This window comes from Taudactylus pleione, unplaced genomic scaffold (assembly GCF_031769625.1).
Source record: "Taudactylus pleione unplaced genomic scaffold, aTauple2 ptg000116l, whole genome shotgun sequence".
Taxonomy (NCBI): Eukaryota; Metazoa; Chordata; class Amphibia; order Anura; family Myobatrachidae; genus Taudactylus; species Taudactylus pleione.
The window spans coordinates 1,407,187-1,428,594 of NW_028284518.1; the positions used below are offsets into that span (position 1 = coordinate 1,407,187).

General features: G+C 43.0%; 1 protein-coding gene across 1 annotated transcript; it reads left to right on the forward strand.

Annotated features, from left to right (window-relative positions):
• The first annotated feature begins 19,120 nt into the window (after window positions 1-19,120).
• On the forward strand, window positions 19,121-20,216 carry RNF182 (ring finger protein 182). Its single transcript, XM_088471751.1, has one exon. It carries the CDS (start codon window positions 19,262-19,264, stop codon window positions 20,000-20,002), a length of 741 nt encoding a protein of 246 aa, XP_088327877.1. The 5' UTR covers window positions 19,121-19,261; the 3' UTR covers window positions 20,003-20,216.
• Window positions 20,217-21,408: the final 1,192 nt, after the last annotated feature.

Below are 21,408 nucleotides of genomic sequence, written 5' to 3' on the forward strand. Positions count from 1 at the left end.
GGCAACATTTCCACTTCTAAAAACTCTCACTTTAGTAAATATACCCCTTACAATATTATGCGTCAGCTCAGCAGAAAGTGCCATCAGAGTTTAGGACCATAATAAGCTTCCTGTTGTATTTACTTTTTAATCATATTTACTTCTGATATAAAGTTGTTTATTTTAAAACTTTTTAAATGTCATTGTAAAATGCATACGTAATGCAAAACTACATGAACAAATAATACCTGTCTTTATGAATGTATATAGAAAATGAACTTAAACATCACAACATGGAGTCTGAGTCATAGCTTAATTCCTGCTTCCTCATATAAAAGTATAATCCATGGTATGTACAGTAGTTCAGTGACAGCTGCTGAGTCAGTGGCGGTGACGTGTTTATGCAGAAACGGGCACAGATGTGTTATTGTGGTTTATCTAGAAGGTATACAATCGGGAAACCGGCTGCCTTAATACCGGCAGCTGGCTTCCCAACTGTCATATCCCGGCGAGGGTGAAATGCCGGGCGTCTAGATGTAGACGCCTGACATTTCCCCGACGCTGGGAGACCGGCGCCTGGCATCCCGATCGAAGGGATGCCGGGCGCTGCGAGTGGACAGCCGCAGGGGGGAGGGTTAGGTTTAGGGCACCGGGGGGGGGGACTTAGGGTTAAGCACCCCCCCGGGAGGGTTAGGGTTAGGCTAGGGGGAGGGAGGGTTAGGCTAGGGGAAGGGGGGGTTAGGGTTAGGCACCCCCGGGGGAGGTTAGGGTTAGGCACTCCCCGGGTGACTTAGGTTTAGGCAGTGGGGAAGGGGAGGGTTAGGTTTAGGCACTTAGAGGGGAGGTTAGGGTTAGGCACACCTAAGGAGGGTTAGGGGGTTAGGTTAGGTTAGTTTATACTTACCTTAGGGACGATCTGGATTTCCAGCACTGTCAGGCTTCCGCTGCCGGGCTCTGCTCATCTGTCGGCCAAGCGCTGCTGGGAATCGAACCGCCGACCGTGCGGCCGGTGGTATTTCATACCGATTCCATCTAGAATGTATGTGGAATTACTTCTCACAAATGAGTATTAACTTACTTTGTTAATAAGCTTTATTACCAGTAAATTTAAGCAGGGGCGCAGAGATGGGGGAGAGGGTAATATTTACTCGGCCCGTGCTTGTTTGGGGAGCCTGGTTCCACCGCTCCCCTCTTACCAGCAGCCTCTGTCCCCAGCGCTGGGTTGCAGTGGAGCTGGGAAGGCTGCTACGGCTGAGCAGCAGTCTCCTCTGCCTGTGCGGAGGTGGTGGGGTGAGCGATCACACTGGATTTTCCCCTGGCTGAAGGGCTCACAGCGCCCCCTGTTGGTGCTGCAATTATTTATTTGTTTTTTCTAAGGGGGGTGTGACCATGCCTCCCGTAATAAGGCCACACACCCCTGAAAATTACCAGGGCCCAGACCAGCTCTCTATGGGCCTGAATTTAAGTAATCATTTTCAAAGGTATGCAAGAAAATAAAACAATATATTAAAGAGGAAACAATATCTAGCAATTAGTGAGCTATCTATATCTACCGCATGATGTGTGAGGTAACTAGTGTTATATACGTTGCATTATATATAGTGAAAGGTAATATCAATATCTTATTATACAATTATACATTTCTTTTTCCACTAAAGAGGATCTTATAAGATTGTACATTGGCTATAAAACATATAAACTCCCTAGCGGCTGATATCCGCAATTTACCTCAAAGAATTATCACAACATTAAATCTTATCAAAAAATAAATACACGGATAACCGGAGTTGGAATCAAATATCGGTTAGATTTATTTTGACATCAGCCAATTGAATTAAATACTTTTATGATCAAATAAATCATTGAGTTAAATAATCAAAGTAACATTATTAAAGTAAGTATGGTGGCAGACAACAAAGAACGACAACTAAAACATTTTAATCACATCAGGTTAATGGCAGACAAAATGTTTTAAGGCTGACAAACAACACTGAATAATAAGTGATGAACTATTTTGCTGATAGCAGCAACATTAGTGCAACAAAGTAAAAATGTAACTGAACTTTTGGCTGCCTGATACATCAGACTAGCGTAGCAAATGGACAAGGAAATGGGCCAGGGTCCAGACAACTGTCATTTCTGACACACCTGATACAGTACATTTCCATTATTTCATGCACAAGTAGATAAAACATCTTAAAATAACACTAAACTCAAAATGTTTCCTTAAATGTAAAAATGTTTGTTTTTATTTGGATAAAGACATTTCACTTGCACACAATAATGGTCATTCACGAACAAGCAGAAATGTTAGTTTTATGTATAAATATTTATAAATAATGTTTAGCTCCCGCTATATTAATGTGCAGGACCAGAATTTCAATCAATAGTGCTTATGACTGAAGACGTAACAATCTACAACTAAGAGAGTAATATTTGCCTGCAGTCAAATGACACAAATATTAGCCTGTAATCAAGTGAAGTACTAAATTAATATATACCCATGGTTCCAAATGTCTATACACAGATTGTCCTGCATTTACTGACCTGCATACACAGCTTAGTAAACGGATGAATACTAAGTTATTATATGGAAAATAAACACTTGTGAGCTTGTCAATATGGATCTATACATCAGATCGCAAGGAGAGACAATTGGGGGTAAAAGAGGAGGATAAAATATTGACTATGGCAAATTGGGGATTATTTCCTTTATTGCCAATGAAGCATAAATAAAACACACTAGGTGTTTTACCTTATGTCTCGGTAATCAACTTTTATCCCTCTTAAAAAGAATGGATACAGAACCCGCAGTATCTTAAAAGAAACTGCACTTTACATTTCTAATATTACAACCAGTTCATCATGTTGGAAACAGTTTTACATAGGAATTTCTCATTATCACACATCTTGCAAGAAAGACAGAGTAGCTACATCTTCAAGGGGGCACATCCCTTATGGCTTTACAAATTAAGAACCATTTTTTTTTAACACTACTATGAAATTTTGTGTTTTTTTGTTGGACTATTGTCTGTAAAGATGTGAATTGGCAGCGGGAGCTTATTATTCCAGTCGGCAGATTTCCTGTAAGATCAAGGATAGTGAATCTCAGTTTAAGTCTGATTTGTCTCACATTGAAGATGAATGCAAATATATGCAGCTGCAAGCCTCAATATAACTGATGATGAACAACAAGCACTATATCCCCTGTGGTGCATGCTGAGTGTGTAAGGATCCATAACTATGCAGAAACATGCATGCAGCACTCTACCATTACCCAGAGGAGGCCAATAGCACTCACACAATGTAAATACATATTTAATGATGTTGTTTAGTTCATTAGGTGTCACCCTCTAGTGTTTTACTTAATTCTCTAAAATTTTTATATTTATATTCTGACACAGGTATAGGCAATGCCATTCTCTTAGGGTGTCAGACGTTCAATATAGCAAGCCAACCACCTTCATTACAACACATACATGCTGTGTGTATATATATATATACGGTAAATATTTATATATTTATTATTATTATTAAATTTTCTCCCTAAAAAAACTCTACTTTTTTTTATTGATTTGGCACCATTTTCTTCCTGAAAAACCCTTCCATTAATATTTTTGTTACAATTGAATTGTCAGTATTTCCTTTCTTAACAAGTCCCCCATAATATATTTTTGTAATGTTTTACAATAGCACCATTTACTTTTAAGAACTTTCCATATGAGTGTTAGGTGTACATGTACAATATCAATCCTTACTGATTACATCTATTAGCTCTTGACACTTAAGGTGCGTACACACTGGGCGATTTACTGCGCAATTGCACGATTACGACATCATGCACAAATCGTGCACTATAATGCCGGAAATGACCAGCGATGCCCGCTCCCGCTGGTTGTTCCCGACATTGTCCATTGCCTGAACAATCAATCAATAACGACAGATTGGCATGTTCAGGAATGATGGACTGTGCCTGCACTTAACGACTGATAGTTCAGTGTAGACACTACAGGGGATCAGGAACGACAGTACGATTACGATGTCGTAATCGTACTGTCTTTCCTGATCGCCCAGTGTGCACGCAAGATTAAATAAAAAGTTTCCCATTACAAAAAAAACATTGTGACACAAATGTACTAGTTTATACAATATACAGTATATCCCATTCCCTTGATATTTTTGCAAGATATATAGTTTATTCACTGTCTACAATGAGGTAGCTCGGACATTTCAAAATGATCTTCACTGCTGTAAAGCAGCCTGCATGTTATACTGTAGATGTCTTGTCTCAGCCCCTTGCACTCTTGTCCTATGTTTATGAAAGTTGCACTTTCAGGTAGGACAATAAGTCATGGTACCCACATAGCCAATAACCAGGACACCAAGGCTGCTCTGGCAGCAGTTATTACTGCTACATTGCTCCATGGTTTAACAAACTCAGCCTCGATGCAAACCGGATAATGTGACATTGGGTTGGGTATGGGATCACGGAGACATCGGCATCCTGAAAGTCAGAATCCTGACACTTACAGGTAAGTACCCTTTCCCTAACTCCTAACCCACCTTTCCGCAGCCTAAACCTAACCCCCCCCCCACAGCCTAACCCTAATCCACCCCCTGCAGCATTACCCTAACCCTACCCCCCTGCAGCCTTACCCTAAACCACCTCCCTGCAGCCCAACCCTAACTCCCAACAGCCTAACCCTCCCATTAGTGCCTAACCCCTATCCTAACCCGAAGCCTATTCTTGAGCCAGAATTCCGACTGCTTTCTGGACTCCGGCGCCAGGATTCTGACCACTGGCATCCTGACATGTGCATTATGTGAACAAAACAAGCAATCATCTATATTATTGGGCATCCTGATCCTCCTCACTCACAACATGCATCGGAAGGCAAGGCATGCACCAGTTCTGTGACTTCACCAAAAGTCATCTATGTGGCTGACCCTAGCACATAGGCGTATTTATAAGGGGTGCAGAGTGTGCTATGCACACGGGCCCCTGGGTCCTGGGGGGCCCGCACACCCTGCACCCATAGTATACTTACCCTAAACTGGCAAGCAGGTCCCTCCTCTGTGGTGCCAGCTTCCCAGTGACATCTATGCCAGAGCCTTTGCTCTCTTGTGCACATGTGCTGTCTCCCCAAATATCACTGGGAAGATGGCACCACAAAGGAGGAGGGACCCACTTGCTGGCACAAGGTAAGATTCAGGACTGGAGGGGCACTGCTCAGAAAAAGGTGGCCTGTTGCACACAGGCTTCCTGGGTCAGTAATACACCCCTGCCATGAAAATGACAGTATCAACAGGGACTTTAAAAAAAAAAGTCTTGGTCCAATCAGCAGCTGTGATGTAATGTTTGCTGCCAGGGCTGGATTAAAGCTTGTGGGGGCCCCGAGGCAATTAGGTTGTGGGGGCCCCATCAATAAAATTGCCATGGCTCACGTAGCGACTACAGTGCCCCTTACCATATCTCCGGACTCTCCACTGACCGGCAAGGTCACAGCATACTACTTCATGTCCGCATCACTACTGGGAATAGACTCTCATAGTGGACACAGGGGCCCATTTATCATTGAATATTTACAGCTTAATCCCCGAAAACACCAGTTTAAGAGGGTTAATCACAAATATTAAGTTTTAAGAGATCCTGTAGGGTGGTCTACTATCCTAGGAGTCTCAGAGATTCTGAAGATTCTTGGATATTCTAGGCGTGCACGAAAATTGCACCAAAAATAAGAGCAAAACTTGTCTGAATGACCCTGATTAAAGTGTTGTCTACACTCTCCCAGGGGAATGGGCGGGGGGGGGGCGGAGAGAGAGAGAGAGACAGGGAGGGGGAGGCAGAGCATGATAGAGGGAGTGAGAGCTAGATGGAGGAAAGGACAGTGCACACACACACTACCTGTTGCAGCAGGATCAGGCAGCACTTCTGATGGGGATGGGCACTTCACTGCATTAGGCTCTGCCCCCAAATTGCTAAAATTTTCTCAATCAGGGGGCGGGACTTCCAACATCAGCCATGGTGAAACAGTGAAGCATGAGTGTGCTGTCACTGCTCTCTACTGTCAAAAGCCAGCCACAGAGTTCCAGAGAGGACGGAATGCTTGCGGCAGTGTGGGAGCTCCCAATGTGTGGGGGTCCCTGGACGACCGCCCCGCCTAAAATCTGGCCCTGTTTGCAGCCACCAATCTGATGCTCCTAACACGGGCTGGCAGCACTGGCCATCGAATCAGCAGGGGAAGAGGAGGAGACTCTGGAGAGCGCGTTTACCTGATCTCCACTTATCAGCACAAGATGCAGTGTGGCCGCTGCAGACTCCTGCAGTAGTATGGCTGACTAATGGGCCGTGCTCACCTTGTTTCAGGAAGTTTGTGACTTTGTGCTGAAGAAATGGCATTTGGTGGGATGGGGAGCTGGCTCTGTGGGGGGCTATTTTTCTAACTTCACTCCCACTTATGTCAAAAGCTGTTTATACTACTGCCTTCGTCAACTGTTTTAGAAACACTTTGGGCAATTGCTGTAAATTGAATTTCACCCCTTACTGTTTAAAGGACCAGTAAACCCAAGTGATAGCTGCAACCTGAAATGCAAGTCTAGGCTTTAGAACTTCAGACAATGTTTGTAAAAAGGCAGTATGTTGAGACAGAGGATGAATATTTGTTTCTATGCCCAGTTATGGTTATAAATATACTGAGGGACAATGAGGCTTTATATAATAAGCGAGAAAGCGTATCTGTCTGTCTGTTTGTCCTTTATGCACAGCCAGAGGTTTGGACCTAGCTCCACACAATTTGGCATGGTGGTGTACTATCTTTAGGGTAAAGAAGAACGAGGAATCCTGGAAGTGATGATATGGCCCCCACAGAGTCCTGATCTCAACATAATCGAGTCTGTCCAGGGTTACATGAAGAGACAGAAGGATTTGAGAAAGCCTACATCCACAGAAGATCTGTGGTTAGTTCTCCAAGATGTTTGGAACAACCTCCCTGCTGAGTTCTTTCAAAAACTGTGTGTAAGTGTACCTAGGAGAATTGATGCTGTTTTGAAGGCAAAGGGTGGTCACACCAAATGGCCCGTACACACTTGATCGACAAATCGTAGACTAAATGAAGAATAATGCGCGCTTCCTCAGGGCGTTAATGATATACCCAGTCCTCTGTACATGCAGATGCAGCTCGATTTGGGTATATCGTTAACGATACCATGTTGCTGAATGCAGCAAGTCCCCGCACGCAGACGTTCGCCGTTGCTGGCATCGGCAAGTGTGTATGCACTTGCCGATGCTGGCACCCCTGCAGAGTCCGTTGCGGACCAGGTCGCTCCAGGCCCGGCAACAGGGGGGGTCCAGGGGTACTAGTGTACCGGGCTCCGGAGTGTACCGCTGCAGTAATCAGCAGGGTGCAAGCATGTACGGGGCCCCTGCTGATCAGTACAGCAGCAAATCCTGTGGTGAGCACTGAGCAGGGCCAGGGGGGGCAGGGTGCCATCTTCCTAATTACCTGCTGCCGGTTGCACGCTACATACACATTTGCAGCAGGGCCGGCCCTGTCTGTGATGCCTCAGTCTGAGTCACTCACTCACTGCTGGCCAGGCTGGGGCTTGGAGAATCTCAGCACTGTGGTGGGCCGGGGCTGCTGCCAAATGACTGCTTCTATCTACCAGCCGGTGATCTGAGGAGCCTGATGTAAGCTGAACTGTCTCCTCAGATCAGTCATTAGACAGCCCTGCTTCCACCCCAATGCTCTACCTCTCCACTTTCTTCAGTCCTGCCCAGCAGCAGTCTGGACTCAGCAGAAGACAGACGGGAATCTCCAGCAGGTAAGTACAGCCTGGGGGGAGGGGGGAACACACAACGTGGGATAGGGTTGGGAAGCATAGTGGGGGATGGGATAGCACAGTGTAGGATGGGGGTTGGAATAGCACAGTGGGGGATGGGAGAGTACAGTGTAGGATGGGGGATGAGATAGCACTGTGGGGGTTGGGAGAGCACAGTGTAGGATTGGGGATGGGATAGCGCAGTGGGGGATGGGAGAGCACAGTGTAGGATGGGGGATGGGATAGCACAGTGGGGGATGGGAGAGCACAGTGTAGGATGGGGGATGGGATAGCACTGTGGGGGTTGGGAGAGCACAGTGTAGGATTGGGGATGGGATAGCGCAGTGGGGGATGGGAGAGTACAGTGTAGGATGGGGGATGGGATAGCACAGTGGGGGATGGGAGAGCACAGTGTAGGATGGGGGATGGGATAGCACAGTGTAGGATGGGGGATGGGAGAGCACAGTGTGGAATGGCAGAGCACAGTGTGAGATGGGGAATGGGAGAGGGAAAGGTATAGATCCCCTTCAGTATTTGTACCTGGAAGTGAAGTGAGGATGGAAGTGCATTTCCCTGCCCATGCAATCCACCAAAAAAGAAACTTGTCCACTTGCAGGCTCACTTCGCTCACCATGCTTCGGGGACAGGTTTATATTCCCCCTCTATGTCCACGTAGATAGCATTGAATGACGTTGGACAGTAACTGATGATGTCAGGGTACAAATTCTGGGATCTATCCACTTCTGATGGGGAGGGCACAGCGGGATAGGAGAGCACAGTAGGGGATAGGAAAGCACAGTGTGGGGAGGGGAATGGGAGAGCAGAGTGGGGAATAGGATTGGATTCTTCTGTTCATTCAATTTGCATTTTGTCAATTGATAAAAATAAACTATTAACACTTCAATTTTTGAAAGAATTCTTACTTTGCAGCATTTTTCCCACACATACCTAAAACTTTTGCACAGTATTGTGTGTGCGTATATATATATATATATATATATAAATATTTTTTATTTACAGTAAATGCACAAAGCTGCGGCACTCAAAGCTTATTCATTCAGTAAAAGCTGTGGATAGCAAGCTGATGTTCAACGTTTCAATATCTTATTCCATATTGTCATCAGGATAAATACAAAACAGTAAAACATACCTTATATAACCCTGTCCACCTCGTGAATGACGGTCTGCAGGAGGGGACCGCTCACCCGCCCTGCTGCCGCGCTTGAGACTGACATTATCAGCAACAGACGTTCAGTCACATGCAAGCTCGTTGTGTACCATCACCATAGTTACCACTTCAGTGTGAATCCCGTTGGATCCATCGTTTGGATGTTATCCATCCGAGGGGTTTGAATGATAGTATAACATATTCGAGTTTTAGGTAATTTTGTGCTTCATAATATCTCAATAAGTACTACAGGATTCTTATGAAAATAATTAATAATAAAAAATATAAAACAATATTTATAAAGATTCATATTTTTAAGTTTAAGTATATATAGGATTCTTGTTTAGCATTGTCTGTAACTTTGTATAATGTTTTATGTCTTTTTTTGGAATATGTTTTTTGTAACATCTTATGCTTTGTTACATTGTATGTTCGCAGTGCTTTTGGTGGTAACTATGGTGATGGTACACGACGAGCTTGCATGTGACTGAACGTCTGTTGCTGATGACGTCAGTCTCAAGTGCGGCAGACCGTCATTCACGAGGTGGACAGAGTTATATAAGGTATGTTTTACTGTTTTGTATTTATCCTGATGACAATATGGAATAATATATTGAAAATTTGAACATCAACTTGCTATCCGCAGCATTTATTTACTGAATGAATAAGCTTTAAGTGCCGCATCTTTGTGCATATACCTTCCTATTTCATGAGGGCACCGGCTGCAGCACTTTCCAGAGTGGGGAGTGCCAGACCCTAGACAATGTGTGTGTGTGTGCGTGCTTATATATATATATATATATATATATATATATATATATATGGCAGTGGCTCTGGTCAGGCGTCCTCATCAGAGGCAGGAGGCAGATACATCTGTGGTCTGTAGCCTACAGCACTTCTAAATGGTGATGATTATGCGGCTGCAGCTTCCTGCCGGCCGATGCCCCCCTTGTCCATCAACAAGGGCATATGCCCCCCCAACCCATGCAAAATGCGTAACTTTACAGGCACTTCTTGCACCTTAGTTTTTGGTGCAAAATGCACCCAACTCTACATCAGCTCAATTATTGCAACACATAAAATATATCCCATATTTCACTCTACAACTTGTAAATATAGGAAAACCAAGCAGGGGTGTCGGAACGATTTTATGTTGGGGGGGCAACATAAAATCATTCCTCCCATGCCCACTCCAACTTACCTGTTGCCCCTTGCCCTCACCGCCCCATTCCGACGCCTGTGATGCCAAGTTCCTCTTCTTTATTAGTGTTTGGCTCTACATCTGTAGGTCATTGAAGTATATACATTTTAATGCTAATACAGTATTTGTGGGGTTTTTTGTTTTCTTTTTTATCTGTTAATCATGGTCACCAGGGACCAAAAATATATCACTGAAAGGATTAAGAGCTGTGTAACAATCTCCCATGTGGATTGTGCAACCTGCAGCTGAATCAGTTGCACAGCATGAGACTCATCTTACAAGTTATTTCCATAACACGTACTGTACAAAGTGTGCATGCTATGCATTTCAATAAAAACATAAATACTTGCTTTAATTATAAAGTGTAAAGGCTTATGGAGCGTACACACGGTCAGATTTGTCAGACTTGTCAGATTTGTCAGATGAACGACTGAACGATTTGAACGATTTTACCAAAGTTTTGAACGATTTGAACGATTTGAACGATTGAACGATTTTTGACTGCATTAAAATGAATGGAATCGTCCAAGTCTGACTGCAAACACATCAGATGTCAGATATCGTTATCTGACAAACGGGAACGCGCATCGTTGATCGTCCATCGTTCAGGCATGTCAGATATGAACGATTTTCCTTCAGATATGAACGACTGAACGATTTTTAAATCGTTATCGTTCATATCTGAAGGAAAAATCTGATCGTGTGTATGCACCATATGGAGCGTACACACGGTCAGATTTGTCAGACTTGTCAGATTTGTCAGATGAACGATTGAACGATTGAACGATTTGAATGATTTTACCAAAGTTTTGAACGATTTGAACGATTTGAACGATTGAACGATTTTTGACTGCATTAAAATGAATGGAATCGTCCAAGTCTGACTGCAAACACATCAGATGTCAGATATCGTTATCTGACAAACGGGAACGCGCATCGTTGATCGTCCATCGTTCAGGCATGTCAGATATGAACGATTTTCCTTCAGATATGAACGACTGAACGATTTTTAAATCGTTATCGTTCATATCTGAAGGAAAAATCTGATCGTGTGTATGCACCATTAGAGTTGTAGTTAACATGCTCCCTTCACAAACATAAGTATATACAATTCATACTTTGTTATTTTAGGTTTAGCAACTTTTTCACAAGCACACAGCAATAATAAATATTAAAGACCTGCAGGCAGCCGAAAGATTTTGGCAATTTATTCTCTAGTCTAAAGCTACAATAACTTAATAGGCAAAACGAAACTTTTGTATTGTACATGGAGTTACATGGAGGGACACCCCAAAAAATGAATTTACATTTTGGGGTTAAAAAAAAAATAGAGATCACACTTCTAAATTAGCGGAATGGCGTCCAGAGGGGTTCCCTTATATGCGGCAGGTGTTTTCTTCAGTGCAGGAGTGCATTGTAGCAGAATTTTAAAAATCATTTAAGGGACTTAAAAATATGCTTGCACCCATTTTCAAGTACCCCAAATTTGATGGGCATAGTTATTTTTCCCCAAAAAAACCTTCTAAATGCTCTTCTGCATCACCTTCTTCCAAGCCGCATTTATGCACCTGCCGCTGCTATTTAAAAACCTGACTTTCTTATACAGGCAAAAACGGGGGTACCATTAGTGATCCCTCATGTCTGGGCATCTTTAGGGGGGTCCTAGGATTATTTCCCGAAAATTCCTGTTTTTTTCGCGGATCCAAGTTTCGTCCGTTCACGCGCGATACTTTTTTCCAGGCGCGATACTTTTCCGCCTGGAAAACAGGCGAAGGAGGCGAAAAGTCCAGCAGGTGAAAAGTCTGGACTTCTCGCCTCAAACTGAATACGGGCCTAAATGTCTAGTAAAATCAATTAACTAAAAGAAAGTGGTATCACAGTTTATTAAAATGGCAGTAAGCATATAAACAGCTTTCCAACTGTGTAAAACAGAATAGGCTCTGCTAGGTGAACTCCAATATCCATTGCAGACTGTGCCATATATCTGCATAAGATTGCAAACAACTTTTATGGAGCAAATTTGAAAATTCATTTTAAAAGTATGTCGCCCGCCACTCATTCAGTATAACTGTCAGGCATTCATGCAGCAGTACCACCATACTATTAAAGTAATAATAACCACTGCTCATTCATAATGCTGCAGAAATGCTGGTATACAGAACAGTTTCTTTTTAACTGCTGATTTTTAAATACAAGACATGATTGATAAAATTGTAACAAGTAAATGTAAATTATTCTATCATGTGTGGTAAAATATTATATAAATCTAAATGAAATATAAATCATGTGAGGATCCCATCTGATTTGACTCTTTAGAAGTGTTATTCAATTAAAATTTAAGTTAGTACATAAGAAAAGTGTAATAAATGTATGTTTTAAGGAAATTGGTTTATCTTCAGTGACAGTATCTCCAATTTGATACATGAGTGTCTAAAGTTTGATGCTTGAACAGTTTTCATCTTCTGTGTAATTAGTTTGATGATTAAATATTTCATAATTCAATTTTCCTTATGTCCCTGTCATCTTCTGACAGCAATGAGAATAATTAGGGGGAGATTTAATAAAGCTTGAAGAGAGATAAAATTGGAGATAAATAGCACCAACCAATCAGCTCATAACTGTCACTTTTCAAACACAGCCTGTAAAGTGACAGTAAGGAGCTGATTAGTTGGTGCTATTTATCTCCAATTTTATCTCTCTCCAAGCTTTATTAAATCAACCCCTTAGTATTTTTCTTTTGTCATGACATCATCATTGACAGTTTTGTCATTTTTAACTGTTTCATGCATCACCTAAAAATGTACAAACACTGTAGGACACAGCACTGCCCCATCACGTAGGTGATTTGAGATGGAAGAGGCAAGCTGCAAACCTGTCTTCTTTCATTTGCTTTTCCATGTCATACAGAGCATTTTACGCGGCCATTATAAACGGTGCTGCTCTTTTACACTGTAATAAAGACAGTATAAACATTAGGCTAAAGCACTTCCAAAGCTGGAATAACTGCAGTGTTAGAAACAGGGGCACTACTAGAACTTTGTGGATCCCCGTAACTGTAAAGGTTATCAATGGGAGATATATATGCCCCAGGTTTTTAACTTATGTCTGGTACACAGAAGCTGACAAGCAGCCTTGATTGCGATCCCATTTGCAGTACAAATGACTCTAGCATCTCAGTTCCTGCAGCTATTCTGCACGACCATAGGGTTGCTCAGAAGGCCAATTATTGACTGATCTGTGATCAGTGCTGCATTTTTATATGCAGTCGCTTATATTTGTGAAGCTGCCGGTGGGTGTCTCAATACAAATCCAGATGGCTGTGTAATTTGCATATTTTCACAAAGCCGCTGCTTGCAACTTTGCAGCTACTGTGGCATTAGCGTACATCTGTAAATCAGGCCTAGAGTGCCTCCAGTGCATATTACACCACACACAGTAGTGTCTCAAGTTCACATTATGGACCTCATTCAGAGTCGGTCATTGCGGCTGCACGGTCGTAAGGTAAAAGGGGCCAGATATGCAAATGAAGCGCCCGCAGGTTGCGTCGTTAAGATGGGATCGTTAGCTGGACGAGCGAGGGGAGGATGCGGCCGTAAGACTAAAAATACGCCCCCTTCTCGTTCACATTACACGTCATCTCCGGGCATATAAGGATTAATCGAGACCATCGGGAACCATCGGAGCTGCTCGTAGAGCTTAAGGTTGACCATACCCTCTCCCATAAAACGCCGTTTGCATAGTCAGCCACGCCTGCGTCCGGATCTCCACCCCCCCGCTCACAAGCACCTTCCCCTGTTACCACCCACAAACGCCTCATCCTGTCACTCAAACTAACGACCTGGCTGTGTTCAAGGAGAGAGCAATTTCTGATCGTAATAGCTAGTTTGTGCACGCGCATTGCGAATTTTATGCATGCGCAGTTTAGCGAACATCGGTGGCATACGACCATGCGGCCACAACGACCGACTCTGAATGAGGTCCTATGTCACAGAATGCTCCCATTTCATATTATTGCACATGTACCATTAATTATATTCATTCCCCTTATCAGCCAAATTAACAGATGTTGATAACTGCTTGTAAACATGTGTGAGGAGTAGGGGCAATGCACTGAGGGGGTCATTCAGACCCGCTCGCGAGTGGCAGGACGCTCGCAAGCGGGTCGATGTTCCCCACTGCACATGCGCACGACGGAGGGAGCTCAAACAATTAAAATGTTATAAGCTATGTTGGCAAATTCACTACAGAATTTATAAATGGAGTGGATGCCTTTCTTACAAGAAATGGTATCCTAGTTTATTATTATTACTATTATTATTATTGTTTATTTATAAAGCACCACAAAAGGCTGAAGACAACAGATATCTGGAAGCTCCTATAACAGAGGAGGAAATAGACCAGGAAATAGCATCATTTCCCAACAATAAAACCTCAGTTCTGGACAGCATCCCCCTAGTATATAAAAACTGTTATCATTTATGATTCTTAAACCCAGCAAGCATCCCCTACTGTATATCCAGAATAATATCACACTATGGCCCTCATTCAGAGGCGCTCGCAAAATGCGAGCGGTCGCTCTGAATGTGGGCGGCCGCTTGTCTTTTGAAGTGCGGCCTCCTGGTTGCTAGCTAAGCTGTGGGTTACCACCCACAGCTTTAGCGACCGACCAGGTTGATGGTCGCAATGGTCAAGACCATCGCGACTATCAGGACTTTGCGACGAGACCCCTGAGGTTGATCGAGCAGGAAGCTCCCCACTGACATTACTGCTGATATCAGTGTGGCCGCCCACAAAACGGCATGCGTTCCTTAAAGAACGCCTCCGTTTGTGAAACCACCCACGCTCCCTGCCTACTAAACGGAGCGAGCTGTCGATCAAAATCGATGGCCACCCCGTTGGTAGCGAGCCCCGGAGTGAAATAATTTCTCTCGCTCCAGGGCTTGCGCACGCGCAGTGCGGCCGGTACGCACGCGCAGGGCCTAAACGTCAACCCTCTTGCGAGCGCTCAGCGCTCGCAAGCGGGTCTGAATGAGGTCCTATATCCTATTTGGCTACAGATTTTGTCAGAAATGCTGGCTACTAAGCTCAATAAAGTTTTTCACCCAGACAAGATGTGATTTTTGCCTGGCAAATAATAATTATAATGTCATTGATGCTTGCATAAATAACTCCGGATGTCCTCTGGTGCTGACAATTAGCAGCGGAAATCTTTGACTCAGTATAATGGGCATATCTATGGCATGTACTGAGGCATTTCACACTGGGAGCTGGCTTCATCCAGTGAATCCAACTATTATATTCTGCCTCAGCAACCAGGGTATGTGTGCTTGCTACACACGAGTCCCATTTGGTCTGGGGTTGGTTACTCAACAGGGCTTTACCATCACCAGCCTCTTTTGCAGTGGCAATGAGCCTCTGGCTTATTTAGTTCCTACTATGCAGGGCATCCCAGTGGGTGTCTCAGTGAATACTGTTGCTTTATATGGAAAGCATGCTGCTTTTTGTATGTGGATAAGCTCCTCCAAGTGTCCCCTAGTTTTGATCAGCTCTCAGGTTTAGGAGTAACTGGACAAAATCTTACCTCTATCTGCTGTAGAGGTTACAAGTCACTCTCTAATGGACTCTGTCATTATTCAGATATCTGGGAATTTGGGAGACCAAAAATATTTCTGGCTTTATGTTGTCTGACAATGAGCTAATTAATGAATACATGAAAGCTAAATCTTATGCCTGTATTAGGTAGGGTTACTAATGTTAGGATCACCAAACTATTTGTATCCTTAAAACATACTTAAAAATGTTTTCAATTTAAATATTTACATTTTTCAGTGCATATAAGGGGAACATAAGGTTAGAAGAATCAGAGCTTGTACACGGTTTACTTTATGAGTGTGTGTGGTGTAGCCATATCCTCACACTCGATCCACTCACTGGGGTCCAGCTGATGATGTGGTGATGCTCGATTGCAGTGCCCACCTGACATAACTACCGTGCTGCCCCGTCCACAGGTACCCGGACGGGAAACTAACTTAGTGACTGATTTTTCAGGTTGGCGCTGAGTAAGGGGTGTGCGAGCACACAACCTGCACATCTGTGCAGCATTGAACTTCTGTGGTCCGGCTGCAATGGGAGAGAGGAAACGAAGGTGACATCAACAGGAAGTGGCAATGATGCACATGCCCCCTGGGCTGAGAGCACAATAAAAGGAGACCTGGGAGGAGGTAGTACACTTTTCCAGGCAGAGCATTTTGAACTGACAAGGATGGGATATGAACCCATGCATACAGAGCACAATGGATTAGCAGTCCATTGTCTTAACTACTTGGCCACCTCGTCACACTCCACTATTCCCAGATGAAGTCCCACTGTGACATTTATCATATTTTATCATAATACATCAGTCCAAGAGTGGAATTCAATTAGCCATGGTGTTTGACCCCTGGGGCGAAGTTAGTCCTGAAACGCGTCCGTCAGCAGCACTTAATGGGGATTTTTTTGGGGGGGGACCTTATCAAGCTCCAAAAAATATCCCAGATATTAGTCTGTTTTTGGGAAACAGTCAGCAAAAACACATTGGTTTGTGAACTTATCACGTATTCTATGGGGTATATTTACTAAAATGAGTTTTTAGAAGTGGAGATGTTGCCCATAGTAACCAATCAGATTCTACTATACATTTATCTAGAAGATAATAGCTAGAATCTGATTGGTTTCTGTGGGCAACATCTCCACTTCTAAAAATGTTCACTGTAGTAAATATACCCCTATCTGTTTTTGCCCGAAACAGATAATCTTTCAGGTGCAAAAAAGGGTTCTAATTGAATTGCCAGAAGCAAATGCAAAAAAAGTTGTTTGTCACCCCTAAAAAATTATCGTGGCTAATTGAATTCCCCACCCCCTGCAAATATATATACAATATAATATATATTGCATGAATTATGATATCAATATGAATTGCATTAAGTGAAGAGATGCGCTAAGAGTTCATGGTTCTAATTTGCTAGGGGACTGGAGTACCCCTTTACTCTAATTACAGCACACTTTACCTATAGACAACCTGATTCACTACATAGTGCAGACCCTACACAATTTTCCATTCACCCCATGCGCACGCCTGTGGGCCCAGTACAAAAAAAACAGGCATGGATCCACCTCCTCCTCATTCCTGGTCAAAGCCTCTCTTATCTATATTAATCTATTACCACCTCTCTAATAGATGCTGCAGATATATTAGTGTGTTATGTCCCTTCATGGACTGTGCGGTTTACGGCCAATGAAGGATGAGAATAGAGGGACGGGGGACACATGTGAAACATGGGGGATATTCATGAAAGCTTGGAAAGAGATAAAATTGCGAGAGATAAAGTACTAATCAATCTGCTCCTAACTGATTGATTGGTACTGTCACCAAACTTTTATGAATACCGCCCATCCCCCCCAGCCAATGCCCGCCCCCATGGTCTGGTGTCTGAGAGATGGAGTCCTGGTGTCGTAATCTGGAGGTAAAATGTAGTGGCTGCCATCACTCACAGAAATGCTCTAGTTTATTTTTTATTTTTTTGCCTTTCTTTCCCCCAACTTTCAACATCACACTGTACTAGATATATCCTTTGTTCTCTGAGCCTACTGAACATTGCTGAGCAGATGGAGAAAGTAGACCATGGCGCCTTTCCCTTGTCATTCCTGGTGAGGACTTTTGTACTGATTGCTGCCAAGTCCAAGGTGATGTGAAAATCTGGTCATTCTGCAGAGATATAGAGCTTAGTTGTGTCCTGCTAATAGGATGTGCCTTAATTCTTTTGCAATATACAGTCCCTGCAGCATGAGCATCTATCTCATCCTAGAAAATTAAATCTTGTTTTGCAGATCTGTGCAGAATCCAGCAGAGTATTGTGAATCTTCCAAATTGTATAAATAACATCCTAACCACTCTCCTGATACACAGGGCCTGATTCAGAGCCGCTCGTTGCTGGCGAGCGCCCGCTCCGAATCAGGGCGTGGTTTGTTTTTTTCCTCCAGCCCACTAGCAAAGCTGTGGGTGACCACCCACAGCTTGTGCGAGCGGCCTGGAGTCCGTCACGATTATTATTATTGTGGTAGGGTCTCGGCTCCGGCAAGCCCGAGTGGACTTCCTGCTCTAATAGAGCAGGAAGTTCACTACTGACATCACTAGTGATGTCAGTAGGGCCGCCCACAAACGCCAGGCATTCCTAAGGGAACGCCTACGTTTGTGCAGCCATCCCCCCTCCCGGCCTACAAAACAGGGTGAGCTGTCACTCACCATCGACAGCTGCCCCGTCTTGTAGCAAGACCCGTAGTGACTGAGCTGCAGTCGCTGGACGGGTCTCTCGCATGCGCACGCCGGAGGCGGCACATGCGCAGTGGGGTAACATCGAACCGCTTGCGAGCGGCTCTGAATCAGCCCCACAGTTCCATACAAAATGAATTCAATAACTTAGAAAGACAGGCAACAGCTGAAGAATAGGCAGTGCTTTCACATGTTATTGTAGCTTGTAATACTGCAGGGCAAAAGGCAACATCCTGGTGGCAATTAGACAAATGTACCCACATAATCAGTAGCTGAAGAGATGAACTGCTTTAAATGGATTAATAAATGATGATGGTTTTTCTATAGTATAGATCATATATAATAAAGATTTAAAAACAAAACTTACATTTCTGATTAAGAACTGCATATACGTTTCATTGTACTTGTTGTATATTTAGTACAGAGCTTTTGGCAGTAGCAGAAATTTCATTCAGTCCTTTCTGTAAAGTAAATACAATTGTGATACTGTCATTGTGCTGCCTAGAAAGGTCCAGAAATCCAGTTACATTTCCTGGCTTTAGTCATGACAATAACAATGTGAAATCCTGTGTTGCAGACTCCGGCAATGTGACCACAGCTGAAGATGGTGCAGAGTGAAGAAAAGAGAAAGTAATGAAGATTTCTGCTGTCTGTTTCCTTGTGTTCCATTGTGTCTCTATCTACTATGAGTGAAGTTCACAGGGCTCATAGTCTACAGACTTCCACAATCATTCTATGAGTGCAGTTTCTATTTTGCAACTTTCTAAAGCACTCCCCTGCAGACATAATGACTGGGCAACTAAGTGAAGATACATCCGAGTCTCCTAACCTGAACTCTGATGAGCTGGAATGCAAGATATGTTATAATCGATACAATTTAAGACAAAGGAAACCAAAAGTCTTGGGCTGTTGTCACAGAGTATGTGCCAAATGCCTTTACAAGCTTGTGGACTGTGTGGAGTCCCCACAGTGCGTCATTGTATGCCCATTTTGTAGGTTTGAGACCCGTCTGCCTGAGGATGAAGTCAGTAGTCTTCCTGATGACAACAATATCTTACTTAACCTGGCATGTGGTGGGAGAGGAAAATGCGTTGGTGACAATCCTACAGAATTGCTGCTTACTCCAAAACGTCTGTCAACACTGGTCACCCCGTCCCACAGTTCTACCAACTGCCTTGTTATCACTATCATGGAAGTCCAGAGAGACAGTTCTCCAGCTCTCAATGCCACCCCTGTGGTAGAGTTCTACAGGCCTTCTACATATGACCCAGTCTCAATGCCTCAAAACTGGACAGTGTGGAACTGCACATCTCTGATCTGCCAAACCTCAGTTCGTGTCTTTGTTTGGTTGCTTGGATTACTCTACTTCAGTTCCCTGCCACTAGGGATATATTTGTTGGTTTCAAAAAAGGTAACCCTTGGGGTTGTCTTTGTGAGCCTTGTTCCTTCCAGCCTTGTTATACTAATGGTATATGGCTTTTGTCAGTGTGTCTGCCATGAATTTCTGGACTGTATGTCCACTTCATAGATCATAAGGGGAAAAAGGATAACCACAATATTATTACGGAACGATTTAAATTCTCATGTCTAATGTGCGAACAGTGCGGCAGTTAAAACACTTAGTACATTATGCCCAAAAAGTTCAACAATTTTTCTCGCCCATCCTGCAAGTACAATATGTACCAAGAAACAACAGAATAGTAGAGCTGTGGTTTCCAACTGGTCCACAAAGGCTCTCATGCCAGAGGAATGCTTGTACAGTGGGCAGAGCTGCCATTCACAGTGACTAGCAGACTTTTTATTCAAATATAATTAATTACAAGAACTTTTAATTTTTAGCAAATAGTATTTAATTATTGTCCTTAGCTATTTAAGAATTCATTGACCATTTTATTTTCTATTTGTACTGTATAATGGTTACATTTGCTCATGTTTCCTCAGTAACTGCTGTCAATCCAAGCTGTAAAAGGGAGAAATAAGCAAATGAATTCTGTTGTTTTGTAATTCTACATTGTCACAAAAAGCTGAGATTGCAATCATATCAGGGCATCTGCTGATAATACGCATTACTCTGACTGCATTTCTTGTTAACATTAGTAAAGTGATAACTCAGGGAAAATAATGTCTAATTCTGATCTAGGAAATGTGATATTATTTGCTCTAATTTAATAGAGCTGAGTAAATCTTGGCCTTAGATATTTTGTGAAAAATTCCATGCTATAAACAGTGATGATTGTACGGTACGCATTGTCATAGCGAGCAGTGATGTCAGGAATGTGATATATATACATTGTTTTATGTCAGGAATCTGCAACCTGTGATCAAAAGTGGTCTTAGTCATTCTGCTATTGTGCCCGTCTCTTGCACACTGCATATGTACTAATGATGAGGCTGTATGTTAGTATCTTATATTGTATGTACTAAGCCACAGAAAAGTGTGACATGCTGTGCTTGACTAAGGATGTCACTTATACAATAAATGGGTTTCATTCCCATTAATATTGTTTGAACCACAAAATGCATGCCTTCACTGTGCAGGCAAGGGGCCCATGGTAATTCTACTGTTTATGACACAGCTTACTGCTTTACAGTTATTTTTTAATATTACCACTACCAAATATACAAGCAGGTTGCAGTCCTCCTCTCTGTGCTAGCATATTGTATACGTTTGTCTATACTTCCTTTATTTTAATCCTGCTGCTGAAATGTATGTAACTGGTAAGGGGACCCTCATAAATACTATACAAATAGGCTTGTGACCAATATTGTTATGTACAAATAGCTATTCAAAGTACTATATAATATATTGAGAAGTACAATGATTTGTTGAGAAGTACAATATTGAGATCACTATTGTGCAAATAGATGGAGCTCCCATCTCTGGAAGTGCAGTGAAATTTGGGAACCTGGGATAATTTGCTGAAATCAGTAAAT